We start from the raw sequence: 24,723 nt of genomic DNA on the forward strand, positions 1-24,723 counted from the left end.
AAGCGGACCAGGAAGCAGGAAGTCGGAAGTCATATGCGTAGACGATCTGTCACTTTAATTAGGAAATAAAAGTTGTCCAACCCACAAACGGACCAAAGACAAAACAAAACAGGTTTAAAGGCAATCAAATTACAAACTAGGCATTACTCAGATCGAACAGGTCTTCAACAAGGTAAAGCAATGGTCTAGCAACGGGCAGTCCCAAAAGGAGCGTTTAAGTCCTCCAAAAGCAATCAGTCCAATGCGTTTCAGCCGGTGTCAAGGGGCGGGGCCAGCTGGGCGCCATGACAACCGTGCAGGACATGACAACTTCTTAATACAATATAATAATTCGTAATGTAATGCATCAAAGCAAGTGAGCCGTTTGAGAGCCAGCTCTCTTTAATGAGTTGAGCCAAAAAAGCCTTTCACTACACAACTCCAAGTCAAGTCAAGTCAAGTCATGTTTATTTGTATAGCCCTTAATCACAAAGAGTCTCAAATGGCTGCACAGATCAAAGACTATTGCAAACTATTATTACAGACTATTAACCTACACGATACACATAACTCGTTTGACTTGATTGATTCGCCGTTTCGTGACAGTCGGTATATACCGGATGGTACCCATCATTGAGATATTTGCATTTTTCCGTACAGATTTTCTTGTACGTCGTACACGTCTTAAAATGCATAATAAACATGCTTTGTACGGCAAAAACGTACAAGTTGACAGGTATGTTCTTCTTTTATATTCACACGCCATAGAAACGAAGGGGAAAGTTTAAAGCAGATCGCACCAGCTTTAAGATTGCCGCGGGCGCGCGCACACACACGCACAGTTCCTGTCCCTGAAGGCACCATCAGGTAAGCCTCACCTGCTGTCAACTGTAATTCTGGTTTTCTATACTATCTATGAAGCTATGATCTTTGATTTTTGCAACTCGGAGATGGCATAGGAGCTTGCTCTGTCCACTCCACGCAACGGCCCGGTATTGCAGTACCTCCGGGAACGGTGCATTCGCAATGATCGCAGCAAGGCTTTAAGGCTAGGACCTTAGCTTGGCTTTTTGGCTGAGAGTAAGTGTCCCGGCTCCTAGGCTTTGTAGCGTATTATGAACTGACCGATAACGGATAATGGATAATGATTTATGAACAAGCTAAATAACCTTTATAACCCCTTAAAACCCCTATGTTGACATATAGCGGCAAGCGCAGGTCGACGGCACCGTTCGAGTCATGTCACTAAATCTATGGAAATACATCCTCGTGGTTCTTTCTCTGTTTGGGATCATTGTTTTGCTGTACAACATAACTGTTGGAGAGGTGAGATATTTTTCACAAGATGTTTTTGCATGTACTACACACTGATTTCAAGAGAAATTAAGTGGGCTTTATTTCATCTATTCTTTCTCCTGGCATATATTGGATTATTTACTTCGATTTGTAAAATAGATCAAAACAATAAGATTTTAAGAGAATGTAATGTGTCAATGGTATTGTTGTTTGATAACTTTGTTTACTTATTCCTTATATTTGAATTGATCATACAACCCATATAGACCTTTGTTTTTTTTAACTAGTGTGCAGTGATACCTCCTTTAGCGCGCTGCAGGAAATTGTCTGATTTTATTGTTGCAAAAAAGCATTCCGTCGTTATGGAGGACTAATTCTGCCATATGTAGAATTAAATGTATAAATAGCTACAAAAAATGCCATGTAAATAAATGAACATATAAATAAATACCGTAATATCTAAATGTATGGCATACCGTCATTTTTTGTCATGAATTCATTCAGGATTCTTTCAGTATTCATTTTGTATTTTATCATGGATTTTGCCGTGGTTGTTTTGGGTGCATTTTGTCATATGATTTGTCGTATTTTGTTATGTATTCTGTCCTTTATTTTGTCGTGTTTTTTGTCGTATTTTGTCTCAATAAAATGTTGCTCAAATGAGGGGGCAGTGAGTTTTTCCCCTATTGGTTGATCAATATATGAAATGAAATGATCTGCATTTATATAGCGCTTTTCAAGTCAAGACTTCCCAAAGCGCTTTACAGTGTGCTTCACATTTCCCAATAGCGGCCATGCAGCCATGTAACCTGCTTATTGGGGGCATCAGGGGTTCAGTGTCTTGCCCAAGGACACCTCGATATGTGACGGAGGAGCCGGGATTCGGACTGCAATCTCTTGCTCCCAAGACGAGCGCTCTACCTCCTGAGCCACTACCGCCCTGTATATCAGCCGATTCGTACATCACTGATCAACCAATATGTGAAGAGCACAGGGAACTGGGCCACCTCCTCATTTGAATAGCATCTTGTTGTAACACGACGAAAACGTGAGACCGAAAACAAAACCAACTAAATGACAAAAGAAATACAGTACAGAAATGAATGACAAAACCACATTTAAACACACGACAAATTGCACTACAAAAACACAGCAAAATAAATGAAAAAATAAATACAGCCATGAAATAAATAAATGAGAGAATACACGGCAATTTACACAACAAAATAAATGACAACGTAGAATAGCAGAATAAACATGGCAATGAAATAAAAACCAAAATAAACGACAAAAAATTAACGAAATACATACAATTCAAAATAGCATTTTGCTGTGACAGAATACACGACAAAATACGTGAAAAATGACATAACACATGGCAAAATACTCGTTAAAATAAATACAGTAGTGATATAAATAAACGACAAAATACAGGACAAAACACTTGAAAAAAAATACTGTACAGGACAAAATAAATGACAAAATACACTGCAAAATATGTGACCAAAAAAAAAAGACAAAATAAACGACAAAACACATACTGAGATAATTGACAAAATAACATTTTACTGCGACAAAGAGTATACAACAAAATACGTAAAGAAAGACAAAATAAATTACAAAACACAGGACAAAATATTCGCAGTGGGAAAACAAATTAATGACAAAACAAATGACAAAATACCCAACAATGTAAATGTCAACATACTGTAAATACAATACAGACATACTGTAAATAAATGACAAATTAACATTTTGTTGTGATAAAATACACAACAAAATCTCATCTCATCAGCCGTACCGCTTATCCTCATCAGGGTCGCGGGGGGGCTGGAGCCCATCCCAGCCATCTCCGGGCAGTGGGCAGGGGACACCTTGAACTGGTTGCCAGCCAATCGCAGGGCACACAGGGACAGACAACTCATTCGCTCATTCACACCTAGGGACAATTTGGACCGGCCAATTCAACTGAAATGCATGTTTTTGGAACGTGGGAGGAAACCGGAGTGCCCGGAGGAAACCCACGCAAGCACGGGGAGAACATACAAACTCCGCACAGGAAGTCTGGAGCTGGATTTGAACCCACAACAGGTTCCCATGACATGAACTGTGCCGCACAAGCGCTAACCACTGCGCCGCCGTGCTGCCCACACAACAAAATATTTGACAAAATAAATGACCAAATACACGACAAAATAAATATAGTACGGGACTAAATAAATCATAAAATATACAAAGAAATACGTGACAAAATAAATAATAAAGTATAGGACCAAGCACACCACAAAATACACGACAAACCTTACTTCAAAATACACAACAAAATATACAACTAAGTACAAAATAAAGTAGAAAATACACGACCAAACACACAAAAAATACACAACAAATTGCACAACAAAATACACACCACAATACATGACAAAATAAACTACAAAATAAATGACGAAATAAATACAGTGCTGAAATAAATAGATGACAAAATACACTACAAAATATGTGACAAAATACACAACAAAACACATTACAAAATACATGACCGAATTATTCTGAAATAAATAAATGACCAAAAAAAATACCCGACAAGATACATTACTTGTAAGGTCAAGTCATGTTTATTTGTATAATTAATCACAAGGAGTTTCAAAGAGGTGAATATAATTAAATCCCAAAATAAATACAGTACTGAAATACATACAGGACAAAATACACGACAAAATACATGACACAATAAATGACAAAACACTTGATAAATGACCACAAAAAAATACATGACAAAATACATTGCAAAATAAACACTAAAGATATAGAATAAGAACTGTTGTTATGGTCATTGATAACAAGATAGTAAACATTGTTGCCATGAGATGAGTGAGTTCACTCCTGGATAAACTCGTAATAAAGACTTCAAGGAGAAAAATACCATAAAAGAATGGCGGTATCAAGAGGGAAACATATTTACCAGGTGTGTACTTTGTAACAATAGTGATAAGGAGTGACCCAAATAAGTCAATGAATAAGGTACGAGTAGCCATTCTTAAATGCAACTGGCAAGATATATATATTTTTTTCCCAGTCTTGGGCCTTAATGTTGTATTCGGTGCTTGGAAAAAAAATACAGATTTAGAAACTATTCATTCACCTTCAAAGCGGTCATTCATGTACCCAATCAAGAAGTTAACATTATGTATTGTTTTGCTCTTGAAAGGAGGAACCTGTGAAAACCAGTCTTGGCTGCGAAACTGAAAAATGGTCATTAGTTACAGTACACTAACTAGTTTCTTCATTTAAAAAGGTAATTACGTTACCCCCAGATTATTGACACCAAAAAGTAGTGTGTGACTCTGAAAGTAACAATTTAGTTACAATTTACAGTATATACTCGCATATAAGTTGCACAGAAGCCGACCGCCTTAAAACTGCTTCAATAGCCACATAATACAAGAAATAGAAGAAACACCAGGAAGCTGTGAAGCTCTTCTTGTTTTTTTCAACTTTCAGAGCTTAAAAACAACACTTGCCTGAGACATGCCATATCCATTTTGTGTCTGAGCTTGAAGATCTCATTCTCCTTTTCAGGGTACTGTCCAAGACATTTTATTGTATTTTTTTCTTCAGGCATAGTGTATTGCAAAAATAATTGTACTCATTAAAAGACCCAAATCCAGCGAACCTTTACCGTAAATTCAATGCTTACATTTGCCCCATTGATCTATATTTTGTTGTCCTGTATAAGCCACGCCTCCTTTCCAATGTGATGCCTACCATTAGTGACACACTACTAAATATGCGCATATAAGCTGACCTTCTGATATTTTATAGTCGTAAATTGAATTTGGATGCGAGTAGGGAGGGAGAATATCACAATGAGGAGAAATTCAAATATCTCATACATTGTGCTTGAGACAGCACCACCATAACTGTATTTACTGCAGTCCTATTTTGTAGGTAGATGTATACAAGGTTAGCCACCATCTCCAACAACCGTCATCAAAGTAAAGAAATTCTCAGATCACTGTTTCAAAAACATAATGTATCTGTTCCATATGTCATGTATTTTTAGAAGAAATATGTTGAATTGATTGATTGGAAAAAAGTCTGGTTCCTACCAAAATGCCATTTAATAAGAAACAAATTGAGGGACATTTCATTCAAAATAATTCACAGTATTTACCCCGCCAAAGTGCATATTGCAAAAAGGTTCAACAAAGATATTGATGTTAAATGTACATTTTTCAACTTTCTTCAGAGTCGATGTTTTTTTCTTGTCACATGATTTTTCACAAAGCTAAATAGTGATTAAGGCTTTTACAAATAAACATGACAGTGAAGAAAATAATAACACCCAGCTATTTTGCTATCATGGAGGGGTCTGAAATTTTTATAGTAGGCGCATGTCCACTGTGAGAGATAAACTAAAAAGAAAAATCCAGAAATCACGATACATGATTTTTTTAACAATTTATTTGTGTGATACAGCTGCAAATAGGTATTTGAACACTTGTGTATCATCTAGAAATCTGACCCTGAAAGACCTGTTAGTCCACCCATTAGAAGCACTCCATGTATCATCCTGAGTCTGATTTTTTGAGGTCCTTGGCTGCATAAAGACACCTGTCCACCCCATAAAATCAGTAAGACTTTAACTTGTAACATGGCAAAGACCAAAGAGCTGTACAAAGATACCAGAGACAAAATTGTACACCTCCACAAGGCTTTAAAAGACTACGGAGCAATTGCCAAGCAGCTTGGTGAAAAAAGATCTACTGTTGGAGCAAACATTAGGAAATAGAAGAAGCTGAATATGATGATCAATCTCAATCGGCGTTAAGCCCAATGGAAGATATCCTCTCGTGGGGTCTCGATGATTCTGAGAAAGGTGAGGAATCAGCCCGCAACTGCACAACAGGAGTTGGTCAATGACCTGAAAACAGTTGGGACCACCGTTTCCAAAGTTACTGTAGGTAATACACTAAGACGTCATGATTTAAAATCAAGCATTGCACGAAACGTTCACCTGCTTAAACCAACACACGTCAAGGCCCGTTATAAGTTTGCATATTACCATTTGGATGATACAGAGGAGTCATGGGAGGAAGTAATGTGGTCAGATGAGACCAAAATACAACTTTTGGGTACTTCCACTAATTCCACTAAGCGTGTTTGGAGGAAGAAGAATAAAGAGTACAATCCGAAGAAGACCATCCCTATTCTGAAGCATGAGGGTGGAAGTATCATGCTTTGGGGGTGCTTTTCTACACATGGGACAGGACGAGTGCACTGCATTAAAGAGAGGATGACTGGGGCCGTGTATTGTGAGATTTGGGGGAACAACCACCTTTCCTCAGTCAGAGTATTGAAGATGGGTCGTGGCTGGGTCTTCCAACACGACAACTACCCGAAGCCCACAGCCAGAAAAACCAAGGAGTGGCTTTGTAAGAAGCACATCATGGTTCTAGCATGGCCCAACCAGCCTCCAGACCTTGTTGGAATTTCTTGTTAAATCAACACGAACTTAAATTACCGTAATTTCCGCACTATAAGGCGCACATAAAATATGATTTTTTTTTTTTTAAAGCTGACTATGCGCCTTATATATGGATCAATATTGAATTACAAGGTCTCGCAACTCAGAGAAGCAGCCACCGACTCCATTTTTCGCGTATAAGAAGAAGTGTGCTGTGCATACTGGGAAATATTAAACAACGATTCTCTTTTATTTGTGCGTTTGTATAAAGACCCTGAAATGGTTCCTATTAAGAGACACGCTTACAACGCACAATTTGAACTCAAGGCGATCAGTCACGCAGTAGAACACGGAAATAGAGCAGCAGCGAGAGAGTTCAACATTAATGAATCGATGGCCAAGTAAGAAAGACTAAACAAAGTTTCCGTGGCAATAAAGCGAGATGGCCACAGTTAGAGGACACACTTGAACAGTGGGTTGTTGAACAAAGAGCAGCAAGTAGAAGTGTCAGTACAATAACTATTCGAATGAAGGCAACAGCGCTGGCACAGGAACGTAACATTAAAGAATTCAGAGGTGGTCCTACTTGGTTTGTGTTCACGTTTTACAATTTACAGTTATGATGTTATTGCTTTATTGTTATTGTTTTGCACTTGTTGTTTTTGCACATTACGAGTGTCACTATATTGCGATTGCACGAACGTTTAATTTACCATAACAGCATCAGACGTTTTTTTGCGTGTTGACTAAATGGAGGAAAAGTAAAATGTTATGCCTTGCTGTTGTTCAAAGATGTTAAAGATGTGCCACGAAAATGCTTTACCTCAGAGAAAATAGTAAAACGGCTGTTTATTAATTTTGGGAGTGAATGAAGATTGTGGAAAGCTTGTTTGTTATCTATTAATAAATTTTGACTGTTTTGTTGACATCTCTTTAGCGTGGCACCATCTAATGGCTGCATAATGTAACTACGTCCTCTACTGTAGCCAAGTCAAGTTAAGTCACATTTGTTTATGACGCCCTTAATCACAAAAATGTCTCGAAGGACTGCACAGGATTACAATTACAAAATTGCACAATTACCTGATCTTAAACCAGCATGCACTTATAGCCCCTTATAATGGGGTGCGCCTTATGTATGGAAAAAGTTTAAAAATATATCATTCATTGAAGGTACGCCTCATAACACGGTGCGCCTTATAGTGCGGAAAACACGGTAATCATCTGACTCCAATTTGTGACCTTTCCCAATCACCATTCATCCAAACAATTTGCGCACTCTTTTCTGCAGAGAAAGTTCTCAGAAGCCGGCATTTCACTCACAGGTGGATTTATTTCTAACACTCAAATCACTACATACCTGCACGCTTCTCCTTCCAAAAACCGACTCTTCTCCTTCCTCCGAGTTGCTCAGCAAAGCATCTCCTCCCCCCCATCGCTGGGTCCCATTGGTCTCCCGTCCCGGAAGAATGGTGCGTCGACTCCGCCTGGTCGCGACGCAGCCCGCTCTCATTGGTCTCCCGTTCCCGGGAGAATGGCGCGTTGACTCCTCCGCGTCGGCCCCCAGACAGCTCGTCACCTCCCTCTGCCTGAGAGCTGCCCCACGTCAAAATTTACTCCAGAAAACTTTGGCGAAAAACACAAAGAGTCCAACAGACAAAACCCAAATTCAAACTTCCACATTCCTTTAACCTGAACCCTATCGAAAATCTTTGGAAGGAGCTCATACTCCGTGTATCCTTTTACCGTACCGAACATAACATTTGAAGCTCAATTTATATTTACTGTGTTGTCAAAAATAATAGTTTGTGTCTGTGTAGTCTAAGGCAAAATATAGAAAAGACCTTAACATGGGAAAATAATAATAATTCGTTCACACAGTCAATGCAGAATGTTTACGTGAACAAATACTACTTGTTATTCACGGGATCAGTTGAGATAATGAAGTCATCACCATCCTGCACAATAATAATCGCTGGTGGAGAGTCACACAACCACACCATTCCAAGCTTTGGTGCATTCACTAAAGTCAAACCTTTTTGCTAAAACGGTCCGGTGACTAGATTTGCCTTGTTACAGTACTTCCTGCAAAGTTTCTTTGTTTTTCCTCCAAAATATCGGCAAGTGTGTGAAATGTGGAGTCGTGGGACCCGTCTACAGCTATTGTTAGGACAATGTTTTTATTTATTTTCACTGCAATATTGTTAAAATGCACTAATCTTCATTGCATCATTATTATAACTTAGGCCAGTTTTCTAAGCACTATGTTATAATTATTCTTTTTTTGGCACGGCGGATGGTTAGCACGCCGCCCCACGGTGCAGAGGTTCAGGGTTCAAGTCCAGCTAATGCAACCTTCCCGTGCAGAGTTTGCATGTTCTCGCTGTACTTGTGTGGGTTTCCTCCGGGCACTCCAGTTTACTCCCACATTCCAAAAACATGCATGTCAGGTTAATTGGCCGGTCCAAATTGTCCCTAGGTGTGAATTAGCGAGTGAGTTGTCCCTGTGTGCCCTGAGACTGGCTGGTAACCAGTTCAGTTCCTGCCAACTGCCCGAGGATAGCTGGGATGGGCTCCAGCACCTCCGCAACCCTACTGAAGATAGGCGTTACAGATAATGGATGGATGGCCTATTCGAGTCCTTCTCTCTTCAAAGTATCTCTATTACATCTACCACCCTGGAGTGCCATGTCTAATCTTGTTGCATACAATGTTTCACAACATTGATATTAATGAAAATAAAGACTATTGCAATTGAAATGTACTCTACAGCTTCCACTGTGAAGATACACATATTTTTCATTATAAATGCTATTATAGATTTAGTAGAATAATGGTTTAAAAATATTAATTCATTTTATATGTAATCCTACATTTTTTTGGGTAATATACTGATCAAAGGGCCACCCACAAATCAGTTTTTTCTTTCTTTTTTTCACTCTCTTTTATTCTCGTTTCATTTTCTTTTTTCTTGTTTTGTTCCTTTTTTCCTAGCTTTTCACTTCTTTTCCCATGTCTTTTTTCCTTCTATGTTTTCTTCTTTTGTTTCACCCCCTTATATTTTTTTCTTGCCTTTTCATTTTCTTTTTCCCCTTAAGTTTTTTCCTCATTTTTCTTGCTTTTTTCTTTTTAATTTGTCTTTCCCCCCTTTTTTTCTTACGTTTCTTTTTTTACCAAGCCTTTTATTGTTTTTTTCCTCATTTTTCCCTTTCTGTCTATTTGCTTTACTTTTCCCCTCATGCATAATGTTACATTATAATTGGTAATATATGGATTAAAGCAACAAAACAATATGAAAAAGCGTTAGGGAACCGAAAGAGCCAGCTTTTATTAGTGAGTTTTCTAAAAAGAGTCGTTTTTCCCACCATTACTCAAAATATTTTCTCATCTCCCCAGAGGTGGAAGAACGACATCGTGTCCCTTTCAGCAGTTTACCAAATTGGGAACCGAAACCAGGTCTCAAACCTCTCTACATTGCTCACTACCATCAGCAACAACAGCACCTCGTGCCCACAACTGGTTAAACCTCGATCATCTGAAGAACAGTTGGAGGAACGTGACTTGCTAAACCTCATTGCTTGGCCCTGCCCAGAATCTAGGTCCACCTCTCCGGATCTGTCCTGGACAAGTGACCCGGCCCACAGTCTGTTTATGATCAAAAGCCCCCCCAAAAATCAAAATCTGCACGTGGGCAACCAGCTGGAGGTACAGGTACAACTGCGCGATTACAAGGGTCGACCCAAGCGCTATGGTGGCGATTTCTTGCTGGCCCGATTGCACTCCGCAAAATACAGCGCAGGCGTGGCTGGACAGGTATCGGACCACCAGAACGGACTTTATTCTGTCCGATTTCCGCTTCTGTGGGAGGGTTCGGTTCAGGTGAACGTTCTGATGGTGCACTCCAGCGAGGCTGTTGCCGTGCTGCGGCGATTGCGGGATAACCGGCCCGATCGGGTGTTCTTCTATGGCGTTTTTCGACGGGGAAATAGTTCCGAGAGGACGGTGTGCAATGTGTGTTTGAGGCCGGACCTCGGCCCGCTGTGCAACTATACAGACTTCTACACCGGCGAGCCTTGGTTTTGCTACCGTCCCAAAACGCTCGGTTGTGACACCAGATACAAGCACTCTATGGGAGGCTACGACAAAAAACTCATCAGCAAAAAGGAAGCTTTGCTCTTTAAGAGGTTTGTATGCGATAGCGTCCATTTCATTCTGAAAAAAATAGTTGTGTTCGGCCTCAACTCAAGCCGGGTGTTCTTATATCACTTACAGTACCTCCCAATACTCAGAGCCCAATAGCACGCATCTGGGAAAAGTTTTCATTCTACTTATGACATGCAGTTGAAAGCGGTTTAGTACTTAGTCAAGTCAAGTCATATTTTTCTCTATCACAAAATGTCTCAAAGGGCTGTGCAGGGCACAACAACAAGATAACAAGTAAAATATAACATCAGCTATATAAAATATTTTTGTAGGAATTGGGATATTTTAAGCTCTGTAGACATATTTTTTGATGAATTATTGTTTAAAAATATAAATAATTACCATACCTGTCAACCTTCACGGCTCCATGCCCATGCAAACTGTCGTATTTTCCCGTACAAAATACAAAACAATTGTACACCATATATATATTTTTTTTGAATGATGCATGATGGGAAATCCCCAGGCGGCAGACGCATGCGCACTGTAGCATCAAACCGCTCGCTTCGCTTGCAACAAAAAAACGATACCGAGATAGAGGCTTCCGCAGCAAACTCCTTTGATTTGAATGATTTGCCGTTTCGTTTCGGTGTATACCAGATGGTACCCATCATTGACAAATTTGTGTTTTTCCGTACAGATTTCCTTGTACGTTGTACTTGTCTTAAAATATATAAAAAACATACTTTGTACGGCAAAACCGTACAGGTTGACAAGTATGAATTACACATAAATATTTCAAAAATCTGCGTCTACTTGAAAGAGAGGAACAAGAATCTTAGGATTTTTGTTTTCATTTAGTCTTATTTGACTCTTTCAGTGCTTCAAAGTACAGTTTTCTCTCATAGCTTTTAAGTCTGGTGTGTTTTTCCGTGGTATCTTTTTAGTATGGTGTTTGTTGATTACGATGAGTGTATGCCAACCCTCATTTCATACAAGTGACAATTCTGTTTGTGATCATTAATAGTTTCAGTGTTTTGATTTTCTGGATTTATTTGATTATAAAGAAGCCAAAATTGCTGTCATATCAGCCCAGGGTAGGATGTCTTGGCATTGTAGGACGTTTCAGCGGAACACCAGTTCTTTTATCTTATATCAGGAGTCCCCAAATTATTTTCCTGTGAGGGCCACATCAATTTTACCACATTATTTTCCTGTTAGGGCCACATCAATTTTCCTTTCTCTGACGTGGGGCTTTAGTCAGTTTGCAGCAGAAAAAGTGTGACATTAGCTCCCTAGTGTAAACATTTGTTGTTTTCCCGGGAGCAACAATCAAATGTCCCACCTGGATTCTTTGTAGAACAAAATTTGTAGAACAATAACACCATAAATGAAATCGATAGTGATCAAATAACCTTCTGTGGAGTCTTCACAGAAACAACTCCATGGAACGTACATTTGCTGTTATGCCATGCACAGGTCCAAGTACTGCTTAGTTGTCAGAGCTCTGGAACACCAGTGCTATAGATAACTTGTCAAAAGGCAGTAGATTTATTGCTTTATCACACAATTTTTAGTCATGGTACCAGAAATGAATGTTGATTTAGTTGTGTGTTTAACATATTAGAATGACAAAATTGTCACGTACAATGCTTAGAATAGAATAAAAGACTATTCTTCTGTTCTGGTCTAACATCAATCATCTGAAGAAGACTATTCTTCTATTCTAAGTATTGTCAGTGACAAATTTATTGTCATTGTAATATGTGGAATGCCCAGGAAAAATATAATTTGTCTCTAGCACCATGACTAAAGATAGTAAGATAAAGGCCAATGCATTGCATTTGTCATCTGTCTCACTGGTAGTCGAGTGGTAAGCGCTTAGGATTCTCACTGCCACAACCTGTGTTTCAACCACGTTGAAACAAAAAATGTACACTTAGACATTGAGTTTTGTTTTAGGTAAAGGAAAAATGTGCGTTAACATGAATAAATACGATATATATATATATATATATATATATATATATATATATATATATATATATATATATATATATATATGTATGTATGTATATATACTGTATATATTTGTATGTATATATAATCTCAGTTTTCAAAAGGTTGATGACCCCTGATTTAAGGCCTTTACCTTAATAGGAAAGGTAAAGAGACAGTGTGTATTATTTGTCCACTAGATGTCTCTGAACTCTGTCGTGCAACGAAAACGGAGTGCAAAAAAACAAAACCCTTACAAAAAAATAGAAGAAAATTGAACTTTATGGCCACTTTGAGTCTCCATAGTTTGTATTATTCCTCGCGCTGTTTACCACTAGTTTTCAGTGACAATACAGAGACATCTAGTGGGCCTGTGTGGATTACTTAACACCTCCTAGTGGTAAAAATACAAATGATAATTTAAAAAAAAGGATTAATCTTAGTAATAAACAAAAGGACATAATATATATAAACAAGATTTTTTTTATTTCTTGTAGGTTAAGAAATTTGTATTTATGTTACAATAAATAAGGCTCACCTCACGGGAGCTGACATTATCGTCAAGTATCTTGCTTCTACGGTTTACCCCAAAGTACACAAAACCTTTTGATAGGCCGGGCAAAATAATGACAAAAAAGATGGTGCGGTTTGTTCATTTTGAGTTTGCGAAGTTTGTATTCTTCATTGTGCTTTATAGCACCAATTTTCGGCTGTGCTACACGATACGGTGACATCTAGTGGTCAAATATTACACAATGTCTCTTTAAGTTCACGCTTTGGAGGTATTTCTTTTGTGATTGTTATTGTATCTTGCGCAAGCATGCTTGAGTTGGACCTGTCAATCAGATCTGTATTTTTTTGTGATCGTTAACTTGCGCAAGCATGCTTGATTTGGAAATGTGTCTGTTTTCATAACTTGCATTGCTTTAATTCTTTGACCCCAGCGGCAAAAATGTCAAAGCTCCCATCCGCGCTTCCTCAACGGCAACCATTAATGTGCTCCCTTACAGGAAAGGTACAAGAAATCTTTGAATTATTACTCTTAATTGGTTCGCCATACTTTCACATTATCATATCCGTTGTGAACTTTAGAATACGGCAGTCAAAAAATGGATGCCAGGAAGCTCGGGATATCGGGGTACTACTACCAGGACTCGTGGAGGCCCTTGGACGACGCTCCCTTCCGCCATTTTGACAACGCGTCCGTTATATCTAGATGTTTAACCAACAAGTTGGTCTACATGTACGGCGACTCCACCATGCGCCAGTGGTTCGAGTACCTGCTCAGTGTGCTTCCAGGTAGGAATGGGCGTTACGGGGAAATTTCGTATCAATCTGATACAAGTAAATACTAAATCAATGATGATCCCATACCTATTCGGTTGTTTTTGCTTGGAAATGTCATGATCATTTATTAATTCAACCTTCCCGCCTTGGGTTAGTTTATATTCATGATAAACACAGCATAAACATCTCATCTCATCTCATCTCATTAGCTGCACCGCTTATCCTCAGTAGGGTCGCGGGGGTGCTGGAGCCCATCCCAGCAATCATGGGGCAGTGGGCAGGGGACACCCTGAACTGGTTGCCAGCCAATCGCAGGGCACAGGGACAGACAACTCGCTCAATCATTCACACCTAGGGACAATTTGGCCCGGCCAATCCACCTGAAATGCATGTCTTTGGAACGTGGGAGGAAACCGGAGTGCCCGGAGGAAACTCGCGGAGAACATACAAACTCCGCACAGGATGTCCGGTAGCTGGATTTGAACCCACACAGGAGGTTCCCAAGACCTTAGAACTGTGCCGCACACGCGCTAACCACTACGCCGCCGTGCTGCCCTCAGCACAAACATGATTTTCCTTTTTAAAATGTATTAAACGACTAATATTCAAATGTTAAAAGCATACCAAAAATAAATACAACTATTTTTACTACAACTGTTTATGATAAAAAAGCCAACAGAGTCAAATAAAAAGGCAACAATGTAATGAAAATGCATATATAACAAGGTCAGCATGTAGACCAGGGGTCAGCAACCTTTTCGGTGTGGCGTGCCACTTTCAAATTTCCTTGTAAATCAGTGTGCCACACCGAGAATAATGACTCACACAAAAACATTTTAAAATCCAATAGAGCTGTCATTTTATACCAGTCCCAATACATTACATGGATATACATTGAAATACACTCCAAAAAACAAGTGATATGGACAGCTACCATACCATTCATCAATGATATTGCAGAAAATATCAAATCTTGAAATACCGGCAGCGTAGCAAAAGGCTACTTGAAAATACTCTAAGTGCAACAGAAATAACAGCTGAGCAGGAGGGTACACACACTCACAAATGCTTCTTTAATATATTCGCCATAAGTAAATGGTTTTCCGTACTTTGCTATGCAGTGAGCAATGTTATAGCTTGTGTTTTTAGCAGTGACAAAAGTCTTCAGGGTCTGTGTTTGTTTGCCGCGTGTTTCAATGTCTCCGCTTTGTCAGACTCGTCTTTGAATTTACGTTCATGATTCGTCTCGTAATGATTTTTAACACTTGATGTGCGAGGTACAACGCTCTCGAGGCATAATGCACAGACAGCACGGTCATTCTTTTGCACAAAGCCCCAGTCCTCTGTCCACGTTGGTTGGAAAAGCCTGGAGGAGCTGTCGTGATTCATTCATTTATCGCGCGCCATATTTCTGTGGCTGAGCTAAAACACGGATCTCTCCTCTCCTCGGCACCGCGCAGACACACGCTCACACACAAGGCGCTGAGGAGGAGGGTCGCTACCGTAAACTAACACGGCGTGCTGAAAATGTCTAATTTCAGCCGAAAATGCACATTAAAAAAAAATCATTACTATTTTGCCGTGTGCTCGCATGCCACTGGTTAACCCCTCGCGTGCCACTGCTGGCACGCGTGTCATAGGTTGCCGACCCCTGATGTAGACTATACCTGCCATTGCATGATATTTTGAAAATAAAGTCAGAAAGTGCAAAAAATGCAACCAATACAATGTAAATACTTATTGAAAACTTTGGGGCGGCAGTATCTCAGGAGGTAGAGCGATCGTTTTAGGATTAAGGGATCCCAGTTCGAATCCCGGCTTGTCCGTGTTACATGCCGAAAGTGTTCTTGGGTAAGACACTGAACTCCCAATACCCCCAATAAGCAGGTTAGCGCCTTACATGGCTGCACAGATCACGGCCGCTATTGGGAAATGTGAAGCACAATGTAAAGCGCTTTGGGAAGTCATTGACTTGAAAACCGCTATATAAATGCAGGTCATTTCATTTCATTTCATAAAAAATAAATAAAATATATGACCTGACTAGATTGTTCAGATTTCAAAGTCAATGTGACTTGTACACAGTTCCCTTGGACTTCTATGTGTCTCCTGTATGAAGAGGACACGTGACGACACACGCGGAAGTACTTATGGAAGCTAATGCCTAGCCTATATAGCAATTTGAAATTATTGTGCTACCGATTGTTGAACAAAGTTGTCCTACTCAAAATTAAATAAATAAACTAATACATTTAATATCCAGGGCAGCACGGCGGCGCAGTGGTTAGCGCATGTGCGGCACAGTTCATGTCTCCTCCTGCGTGGGTTCAAATCCAGCTCCAGACTTCCTGTGCGGAGTTTGTATGTTCTCCCCGTGCTTGCGTGGGTTTCCTCCGGGCACTCCGGTTTCCTCCCACATTCCAAAGACATGCATTTCAGGTGGATTGGCCGGTCCAAATTGTCCCTAGGTGTGAATGAGCGAGTGAGTTGTCTGTCCCCGTGTGCCCTGCTATTGGCTGGCAACCAGTTCAGGGTGTCCCCTGCCCACTGCCCAATGATTGCTGGGATGGGCTCCAGCGCCCCCGCGACCCTACTGAGGATAAGCGGTGTAGCTAATGAGATGAGATGAGATTTAATATCCAATCCAAAACCAATCTTTCACTCCATTGGGGTTTTTTACGTGTTTTTGTCTGCTGTGGTTGTTGATGTCTATATTCTCACGCCTCTCGCTAACGTGCAGGTCTCATGAATGCGCCTCGGTCGTTCACAAAGAAGTCGCATTACAAAAGATCAGATATGTATGAATGTGGCATGGTGATAGTGTGAGAAAATCGGATCTATGCTGTTCAGGCAGACTTTAACAGATCTGATACAAGTAGCATCCATGCAAAAAAAAAAAAAAATCGGATTTCCATGCAGTGGGAACATAGCCTCATACTCAGAGGCACATAATTGCTAACACATTATTACTGGTTATATCTTTTTACAAGTTATTTTAACACAAACCACAAGAGGGTGCTCTAGGTCTGTGTTGATCATTTCAACATTGCTTGTGTTGTGCTGTTGCGATTTATAATCTGGAGTGAAATATAGTCGGAAAAATACGGTTTTTTGCACTGCAACTATTACAGAGCAAAAGTTAACAGAGTTCAAATCTTCCTGTGTGGAGTTTGCATGTTCTCCCTGTGCTCGCGTGGGTTTCCTCCTGGCACTCAGGTTTCCTCCCATATTCTAAAAACATGCATGTCAGGTTAATTGTCCGCTCCAAATTGTCTCCAGGTGTGAATGAGCGAGTGTGTTTTCTGTCTCTTTGTGCCCCGCAATTGGCTGGCAACCAGTTCAGGGTGTCCCCTTCCCACTGCCCGAAGATAGCTGGGATGGGCTTCAACACCGCCACGACCCTACTGAGGATAAGCGGTGCAGATAATGGATGGATGGATGGATGGATGGATGGAAGTTAACAGAGTCAAACCAAAAAATCAGCAATGTAACAAACAAGCCCTGTTGGCTCTGTTTGCCATAGTGACAAGGGGTTTAGAGGTTTTTGTTCAGGAACAGTAACATGTTAACATTATTGATTGCAGCTCACTGCTCTCTTTTTGATGTGTTAATGTGAATTTGCCACAGTAGTGAACCGACTAAAATTACAACTGGCAATGTCCTTTTATGTTGTTGGGAAACAAAAGTTGCCTCTCTCATCTTTAGTTTCTTAATAGGGGTGAACATGTAGATTTGGTCGTCTCTTCTGTCTGTTAGGCAAGATGCAGCCAGCCAGGTAGGGAGTGATGCTAAAAGCGTGTCAGCCAGTCTCACAAACAGGCATAAACTTAGACAGTGGTTAAGGGCACTGGGTGAGAGAGAGAATTGCATTTAGAAGCTGTGCTTTGAGGAAGTTGGTGGAGGGGTGAAGTCTCAATCCCAGGACATTATTAAAGTACTTTTTTGCTATATTTTAAACACTGTGGCTTGGAATACGATGCGGTTTATACATGATTTTTTCTCTCGAATCGGACGGTGTCTGCGGCGCCTTCAGACGGTCCTTTACCGCGGATCTTCTCAGGTGTGGTGCCTGTCCAGGCCCGTGTCGACGTGGCAGCTTTCCCTGGTCTGTCTGGTAGCGCCTCGACCTAGCAGCGGCCTTAGAACTGGTTCAACCGGGGGAATACGACTGTTCAATTAGAACAAAGCATTGTGAAGGCCCGCGGCAGGCAATGACGGAATGTGATTTCTGCTCAGAAATTCAAAGAAGCGCGTGTAAACACCGGCAGTAACTACTGTATGACACCATTTGGTAGCCAAAGGCCTCGTCATTTAATTAGTGATGTGCATAAATAAATGAATGAGATTCCACTGTCCCTATGGATTGAAATTGTGTAGGAATTAGCAGGGAAAAGTCTAGTACAGAAAAGTAACACATTGTGCCAAAGCTAAAACACTCATTTGCGGACTGTGTTCGCAGCTGTCAATCTTAATCAACTAGCTCAGCAGTCAATATTAGTGAAGTAGGAGTTAACATGTATGCAGAAGTGCGATAGAAACAATCTCAAAACAAAACTCAATATACTGTACTGACTAAAACTCAAAAGTTCGATTAGATTTTTTAATGTAGTTGCAATACTTGGTCTGCTCTCATTCACTTTGTCATGTGCGCAAGAGATGTAAGAACTTAAGATCATGCGACTGATGTTTTTTTAGCACTTGTTCTTAGAAGCTAATGCTGCACTAGTTGATTAGCATTGACGGGTGCACACATAGTCTGCAGACGAATGTCTTAATTGCATTGCACTTTACTTCTCTGTACTAGACATTTCCCCGTTGATTTTTTGGGGATGTAAGAAATGGATGTGATTGAGTTACATTTTATGAATGGTTAAGCCTGTTGTTAAATCCTGTGCGACTTGTACAAAATCAAAGTTGAGTTTTTACCTTAAAATTGCATATGCGGCTCTTAACTAAATACCGATAAACCCAAAAGTTTAAAACAGAACTGACTATGTATTCAGGGTAAAAACAAAAAGCAAAGGGTAATTTGAGCAGATTAGACGACTCTCTGCACACCTTGGTATTAAGTTTCCAGACAGAATGTGTTAAGCATAAGCAAGCATTACCTGAAAAAACAAAAGCTATTGTTCTTAAGACATCTAAAGAAAGATCTCTATGAACCCCTTTTGTGTTAGCTACGGGAAAATAGATATATTTGCATTCACTTATCAATAATGCACAAAAACAAATCTTCCTGTACTGTGATCCAATCTCAATGACTCTTTCACAAATGTAGAATTCAGCAGTAAATGCAAAACTACGCTTAAGCCAGTTTCCCGTTGGCTGGCTAATGAGGCGGGGCTACGAAAGGCGGCCAATACCGTAATTTCAAGACTATATGTCGGTTCTCTTATCGCACAATTTCAACCCTCGGCTAATGAAGTCATGCGGGTAACATAAGCATTTTTTTAATCCAATGGCTGCCAGGGGTGCTCGAAAGGTAAGAGTGAGACACGTGGTATTGAGGACGCCGCAAGTCACTACCGTCAATAAACACAGCAGAAGAAGTTTAACACACGGTAATGCGCTTTGTATGTAAATAAAATGAGAATGGGCATGCTGTCATTATGGTAAATGCAAAAAGAAAAGCATATGACGCAGCTTTCAAGGTAAAAGAAATCGAGCTGGCCGGTAAAGAAGGAAAGCGAGCTGCTGAACATAAACTTTGCATTGATAAATCGATGGTTGGAGACTGGAAACGGCAGCGGGAAGTCTTAGAGCAACATAAAAAGTCAAAAAAATCTTCAGAGCTAACAAAAGCAGGTGGTCCGAACTGGAACATCTTCTCGAAGGCTGGGTCATAGCACAGAAATGAGATGGCTGAGGTGTTTCCACCAGTGGAGGCCGTCAGGCCCTGCAAGGTCTTCTCTGCTATCCCCCGAAAATATCTGAATCATGTGTTCTCCATTAATAATAATAATAATAAAATAATTCAATAAATCAGCAAAGCAGTCTGTTTAGCCAATCAGATTCCGAGTTGTCTTTTAATCGCCTGCTACCTAGCATTTGGAAAAGTGACCGGTTCCACAAACTATTATTGGTTAGGGGGCGGTAATCCACCAAAATGATTGAGCCAACAGTTGTTAAACTTGAAGTCACCAAGCTTTACAAGGAAATATATTGTTGTGTTGATTTAATAGCGAGTCAAGTCAAACAAGCGAAAGGTCAAACAACTCCGAAGCAGGCAAGTCTTTTGCAAGTGGGAAAGGGCTTTGTTTGCCACATTCAGCCTTGGAGGTAAGATCTTGATCTTGAATCCAAGCCTGACCCCACACAAATTTCAGGCCTAAAATGTTAATCCTTACAGTCGGGCCGAGCTTCTATCTCACAGACTTTTTTTCCATTATCCACCCGTCATATTTCTCCTTTGTTGAACTAATATTTTGTTACAAAAGACAGACTTTATGTGTCCCTCGTCCATGTTACGCGGGGCTCTTTACATCCCCCACCTCTTGTGCAGTTCGCATTGCGGGCTTCCTCTTGCTTTTGACGGCAGCAGCATCCGGCGGCGTCCAACACGGAACCAAGTGCGTGGTAGGGTACGGGTGGGCCTTAATGATCCTTGTCACCCCGCGTCCTCACAAATATAAAACTTCCAAAGGCCGGTTCATTTGAGAACAACAATTGTTAATTCAGACTGGAGCTGAAAGCCTAGGTGTAAAATGCACAGCCTGCCACTGGTTTCCCCTGTGCATACAAGGGCTTTTGGCCTAAATTTTTATGTCCTATTTATGTACGGCCAGTATGTTTTTCTTCTTTCAAAAATGTTTTGGGTGCGGCTTATAGTCAGGTGCAATTTACAGTCTGGGAAATACTGTCAAGTCAAGTCAAGTCATTTTTATTTGTATAGCCCTAAATCACGAAGAGTCTCAAAGGGCTTCACAGATTATTACACTATATTACACAGACTATTTTTCAGCCGATGAGAAGAGTAGGTTATTCATATGCTATGGAGTAGAAGTGAGTTTTAAGCTTAGATTTAAACATTTCCACTGAGGTTGCAGATCGGATCTCAGGGGGAAGAGCATTCCACAGCACCGGTGCCCGGATGGAGAACGCTCTCGAACCAGCAGAACACTTCTTTGCTCTTGGGATCACCAGAAGACCGGCAGTCTCAGATCGTAGGCTTCGGACTGGGACATAGGGGCAAATCAGATCTGAAAGATAAAAGGGAGCAAGTCCATGTATGATTTTGTATAATACTAATAGAACCTTAAAATCACTTCTAAGGCTAACTGGGAGCCAATGCAGGTTAGCCAAAATCGGTGTTATGTGATCATACTTTTTTTGTCCTGGTTAAAAGCCTCGCTGCGGCATTTTATCCATGCATGTGTCCAAAAAAGAAAGCAAAAAAGACCAGAGAATGGCAATAAATAGAAGATTAGCTGGAGAGCAGCTAGCCGCAGCAGCATCCATGCGCGCCGCCATGTTGTTATATGTATCTGTAAATATGTATCTGTGCTAGATGGTTGAGAAAGGAGTAAAAGTCCATATGACGGACACTTGAAAATTCTTGAATTACGAACGTCTGTAAACAGACATAGAAACATTGGAATCTTTGCAATCCAAACAGCCTAATATAATGTGGTTATCATTGGACTCTGTCCTACAGACTTGAAAAAGCTACAACTGGAGAATCCCAAAAAATCAGGACCCTTTTTGGCAGTGGACAGCACCCGCAACATTCTGCTCCATTACACTTTCCATGGGGCACCAATCCGCATCCAGCCAGTTTTGATCAGCGAGCTACGCTACGTCGCCAATGAGCTAGACACCCTGACTGGCGGTCCCAACACGGTAGTAACGCTCGGCGTATGGGCCCACTTCGGCACCTTCCCCCTGCAGGTGTATATGGAGCGCATACGGCACATCCGCAAGGCCGTGGTCCGACTACTGGAACGGGCACCGGAGACTGTAGTAGTGATTCGCTCGGCAAACCCCCAGTCCTTACCCCGGGATGCTAGCCTGTACAACAGCGATTGGTTAACACTGCAGCAAGATATAGTGCTTCGCGCCATGTTCAAGGGTCTCGACGTTATTCTGGTGGACGCCTGGCAGATGGTCTTGGCGCACCGCTTACCGCACAACCTGCACCCACCTCGACCCATCGTCAAGACCATGGTAGATATGATGTTGTCCTATGTTTGCCGCGATGGCGACAAAAGCAACTTAAAACGATGAAAACATAAGAGTATAAGAGAACTGTAAAGTTTTATATCCTCGTGAAGCCTCGTGATTAAATGTGCAAATGTACTGCCTTTATTCTGCTTTTTATAATCAGGCAGAATAAAGTCAGTAGTGCGGCAGTAGCTCAGGAGGTAGAGTGCTCGTCTTGGGATCAAGGGATCGCAGTTCGAATCCCGGCTCGTCCGTGTTATATGTCGAAGTGTCCTTGGGTAAGACACTGAACCCCCAATAAGCAGGTTAGCGTCTTACATGGCTGCAATACAAGGCCGCTATTGTGAAATGTGGAGCACATTGTAAAGCGCTTTGGGAAGTCATTGACTTGAAAAGCGCTATATAAATGCAAATCATTTCATTTCATATACATAATTGGATTGAATTATAGAGTATGAATCATATTATGACACACTAACAATATTATGATAGTAATAGTTAAAATTGGAAGACCGCATTGATCTTGAGACAATAGTATCTATCCGATTCAAGTACTCACTCAGTACATGCATAGATTAATATTTGGATCAATCCGCCCGCCTTTATAATAACGTAGTTAACATTGTTTGCAACAAGATTAGACATGGCACTCTGGGATAAACGTGGAAAAAAAGATTTAAAAAAATAAATTAAAAAAAATACAAATTTCCATATTTTCTGGACTATAAGGTACACCCAAAACCCCAAACAGGGAAGGAATCTGAAAGTGTGCAAAAAAAGCACGACAAAGGAAACAAATGGACACCACATCCTGTAGTGTGTCTTGGGCAAATACGGCCTGGCCGTGCCAATCTCTCTCCGGGACGTTTTTTTGGGAAAGGGGTTTGCTCCTCCCCATGAAACAGATAAAACTGGCTAAAATTGGGGTCAACTGAGTTGGAGCTACTGTAAATGTATCACACACCTTACAATGATATAATATAATACTAATACTACTTGGTTGGCCCATTTAATCACGAGGCTTCACATGACTGAATTGTTTTTTGAGATGGAAAATGATTAACAACTGAAAATCAAATTCAAGCCTCACCATTAAAATAGGTGGGTTTAGTTGATACTGCAGCTATGATTTTTCCGACTTACTTCCATACATGACAATACATATTTCCTTCCATAAAATAATAGTTTTTTCCTTCTAGGAGTGTAAAAAAATAAAGGTCTAACTTTAAAAGGTCTAAATCAGTAAGGCATACCGATCAACTATGACTAAAATGTGTAGAGGCAAAGTTAAAAACAAAAACATCGTATATATCCCCTTTTTTTCTTTTTATTCTATCTATCTATCTATCTATCTATCTATCTATCTATCTATCTATCTATCTATCTATCTATCTATCTATATACATATATATATATATATATATATATATATATATATATATATATATATATATATATATATATATATATATATATGTATATATATATATATATATATATATATATAAAATATATGCAGCAAAAAAAACCTTTAAAACACTTTGTATTTGTTATGTAAAACATGGCCGCTATTGGTGTGTGAGAGTGTGTGTGTAAGTGTGAAGCACATTGTAAAGCGCTTTGGGAGGTCTTCATTGACTTTTAAAGCTCTATATAAATGCAGACCATTTACCATTAAAAACACCAGGAATCTAGATCAAAATAGTTACAGGTGTACAAATAAATATAAAATACAAAACTGTATGAACCTTTTTTATCCATCCATTTATTTTGTGTACCACTAACCAGGGTCGGGGATGGGGGATATTTTTCACACTCAACAAATTTAACGTCAACGACGCAGAATTCCTGAAAAAAAAACATGCATATTGACCAATCACAAGAAAAAAAAACAACTTGAAGGTTGGGGCCCGGCTCCTGTTGTTTACTTCAAATAGCCGGCTCAAACAGCCGGTTTGTTCGGAAAGCGACACATGAATCGAGACTACCACTAAAGGCCTATGTGTGAAATACATGGCCTGATACTGATGTAAAGTAGCTTATGAATCATGTGGATCGTTGCGTTGTTGAGGTGTATTTATGTGTATCAAATATGATGCAATTGTAAAGCTTCTATGTTTGTCAAACTTATTTTGTATTAAAATCTTTTATTCTGTCATTGCTCAATGGCACTACTGTCAGATCCAGAACGTTGAAGTTTTTTCCCATCAAGTTCAGATTTCTAATAGATTTTCCTACATGTTACATTGATCATGTTTAACATCGATCTCTGCTTCCTTCTTTTCTGATTTCGGTTCAAGCATAAATGACGTTACGGTTTACCGTTCACGGATCCATTGACAACCTAGGTCATCGGTGTAAAAGTCGCGGCCCACAGGCCACATCTGACCCGG

The 24,723-nt window shown here is 40.1% G+C and overlaps 1 protein-coding gene and 1 pseudogene across 2 annotated transcripts; both read left to right on the forward strand.

Moving 5' to 3' along the window:
* The first annotated feature begins 751 nt into the window (after window positions 1-751).
* Window positions 752-23,310, forward strand: LOC148353143 (NXPE family member 3-like). Of its 2 annotated transcripts, none has more exons than XM_088352564.1 (5): window positions 752-846; window positions 10,139-10,926; window positions 13,828-13,898; window positions 13,976-14,182; window positions 21,825-23,310. In XM_088352564.1, the coding sequence occupies exons 2-5, from the start codon at window positions 10,394-10,396 to the stop codon at window positions 22,391-22,393; spliced, it is 1,380 nt and encodes a 459-aa protein (XP_088208690.1). In that variant the 5' UTR covers window positions 752-846; window positions 10,139-10,393; the 3' UTR covers window positions 22,394-23,310. The 2 variants fall into 2 exon arrangements, with proteins under 2 accessions (XP_088208690.1, XP_088208689.1); XM_088352563.1 differs by lacking the exon at window positions 752-846 and adding an exon at window positions 1,171-1,305.
* Window positions 889-1,005, forward strand: LOC148353144 (U2 spliceosomal RNA; annotated as a pseudogene).
* Window positions 23,311-24,723: the final 1,413 nt, after the last annotated feature.

This window comes from Urocampus carinirostris, chromosome 14 (assembly GCF_059441175.1).
Source record: "Urocampus carinirostris isolate Australia breed hairy pipefish chromosome 14, RoL_Ucar_1.0, whole genome shotgun sequence".
NCBI lineage: Eukaryota > Metazoa > Chordata > Actinopteri > Syngnathiformes > Syngnathidae > Urocampus > Urocampus carinirostris.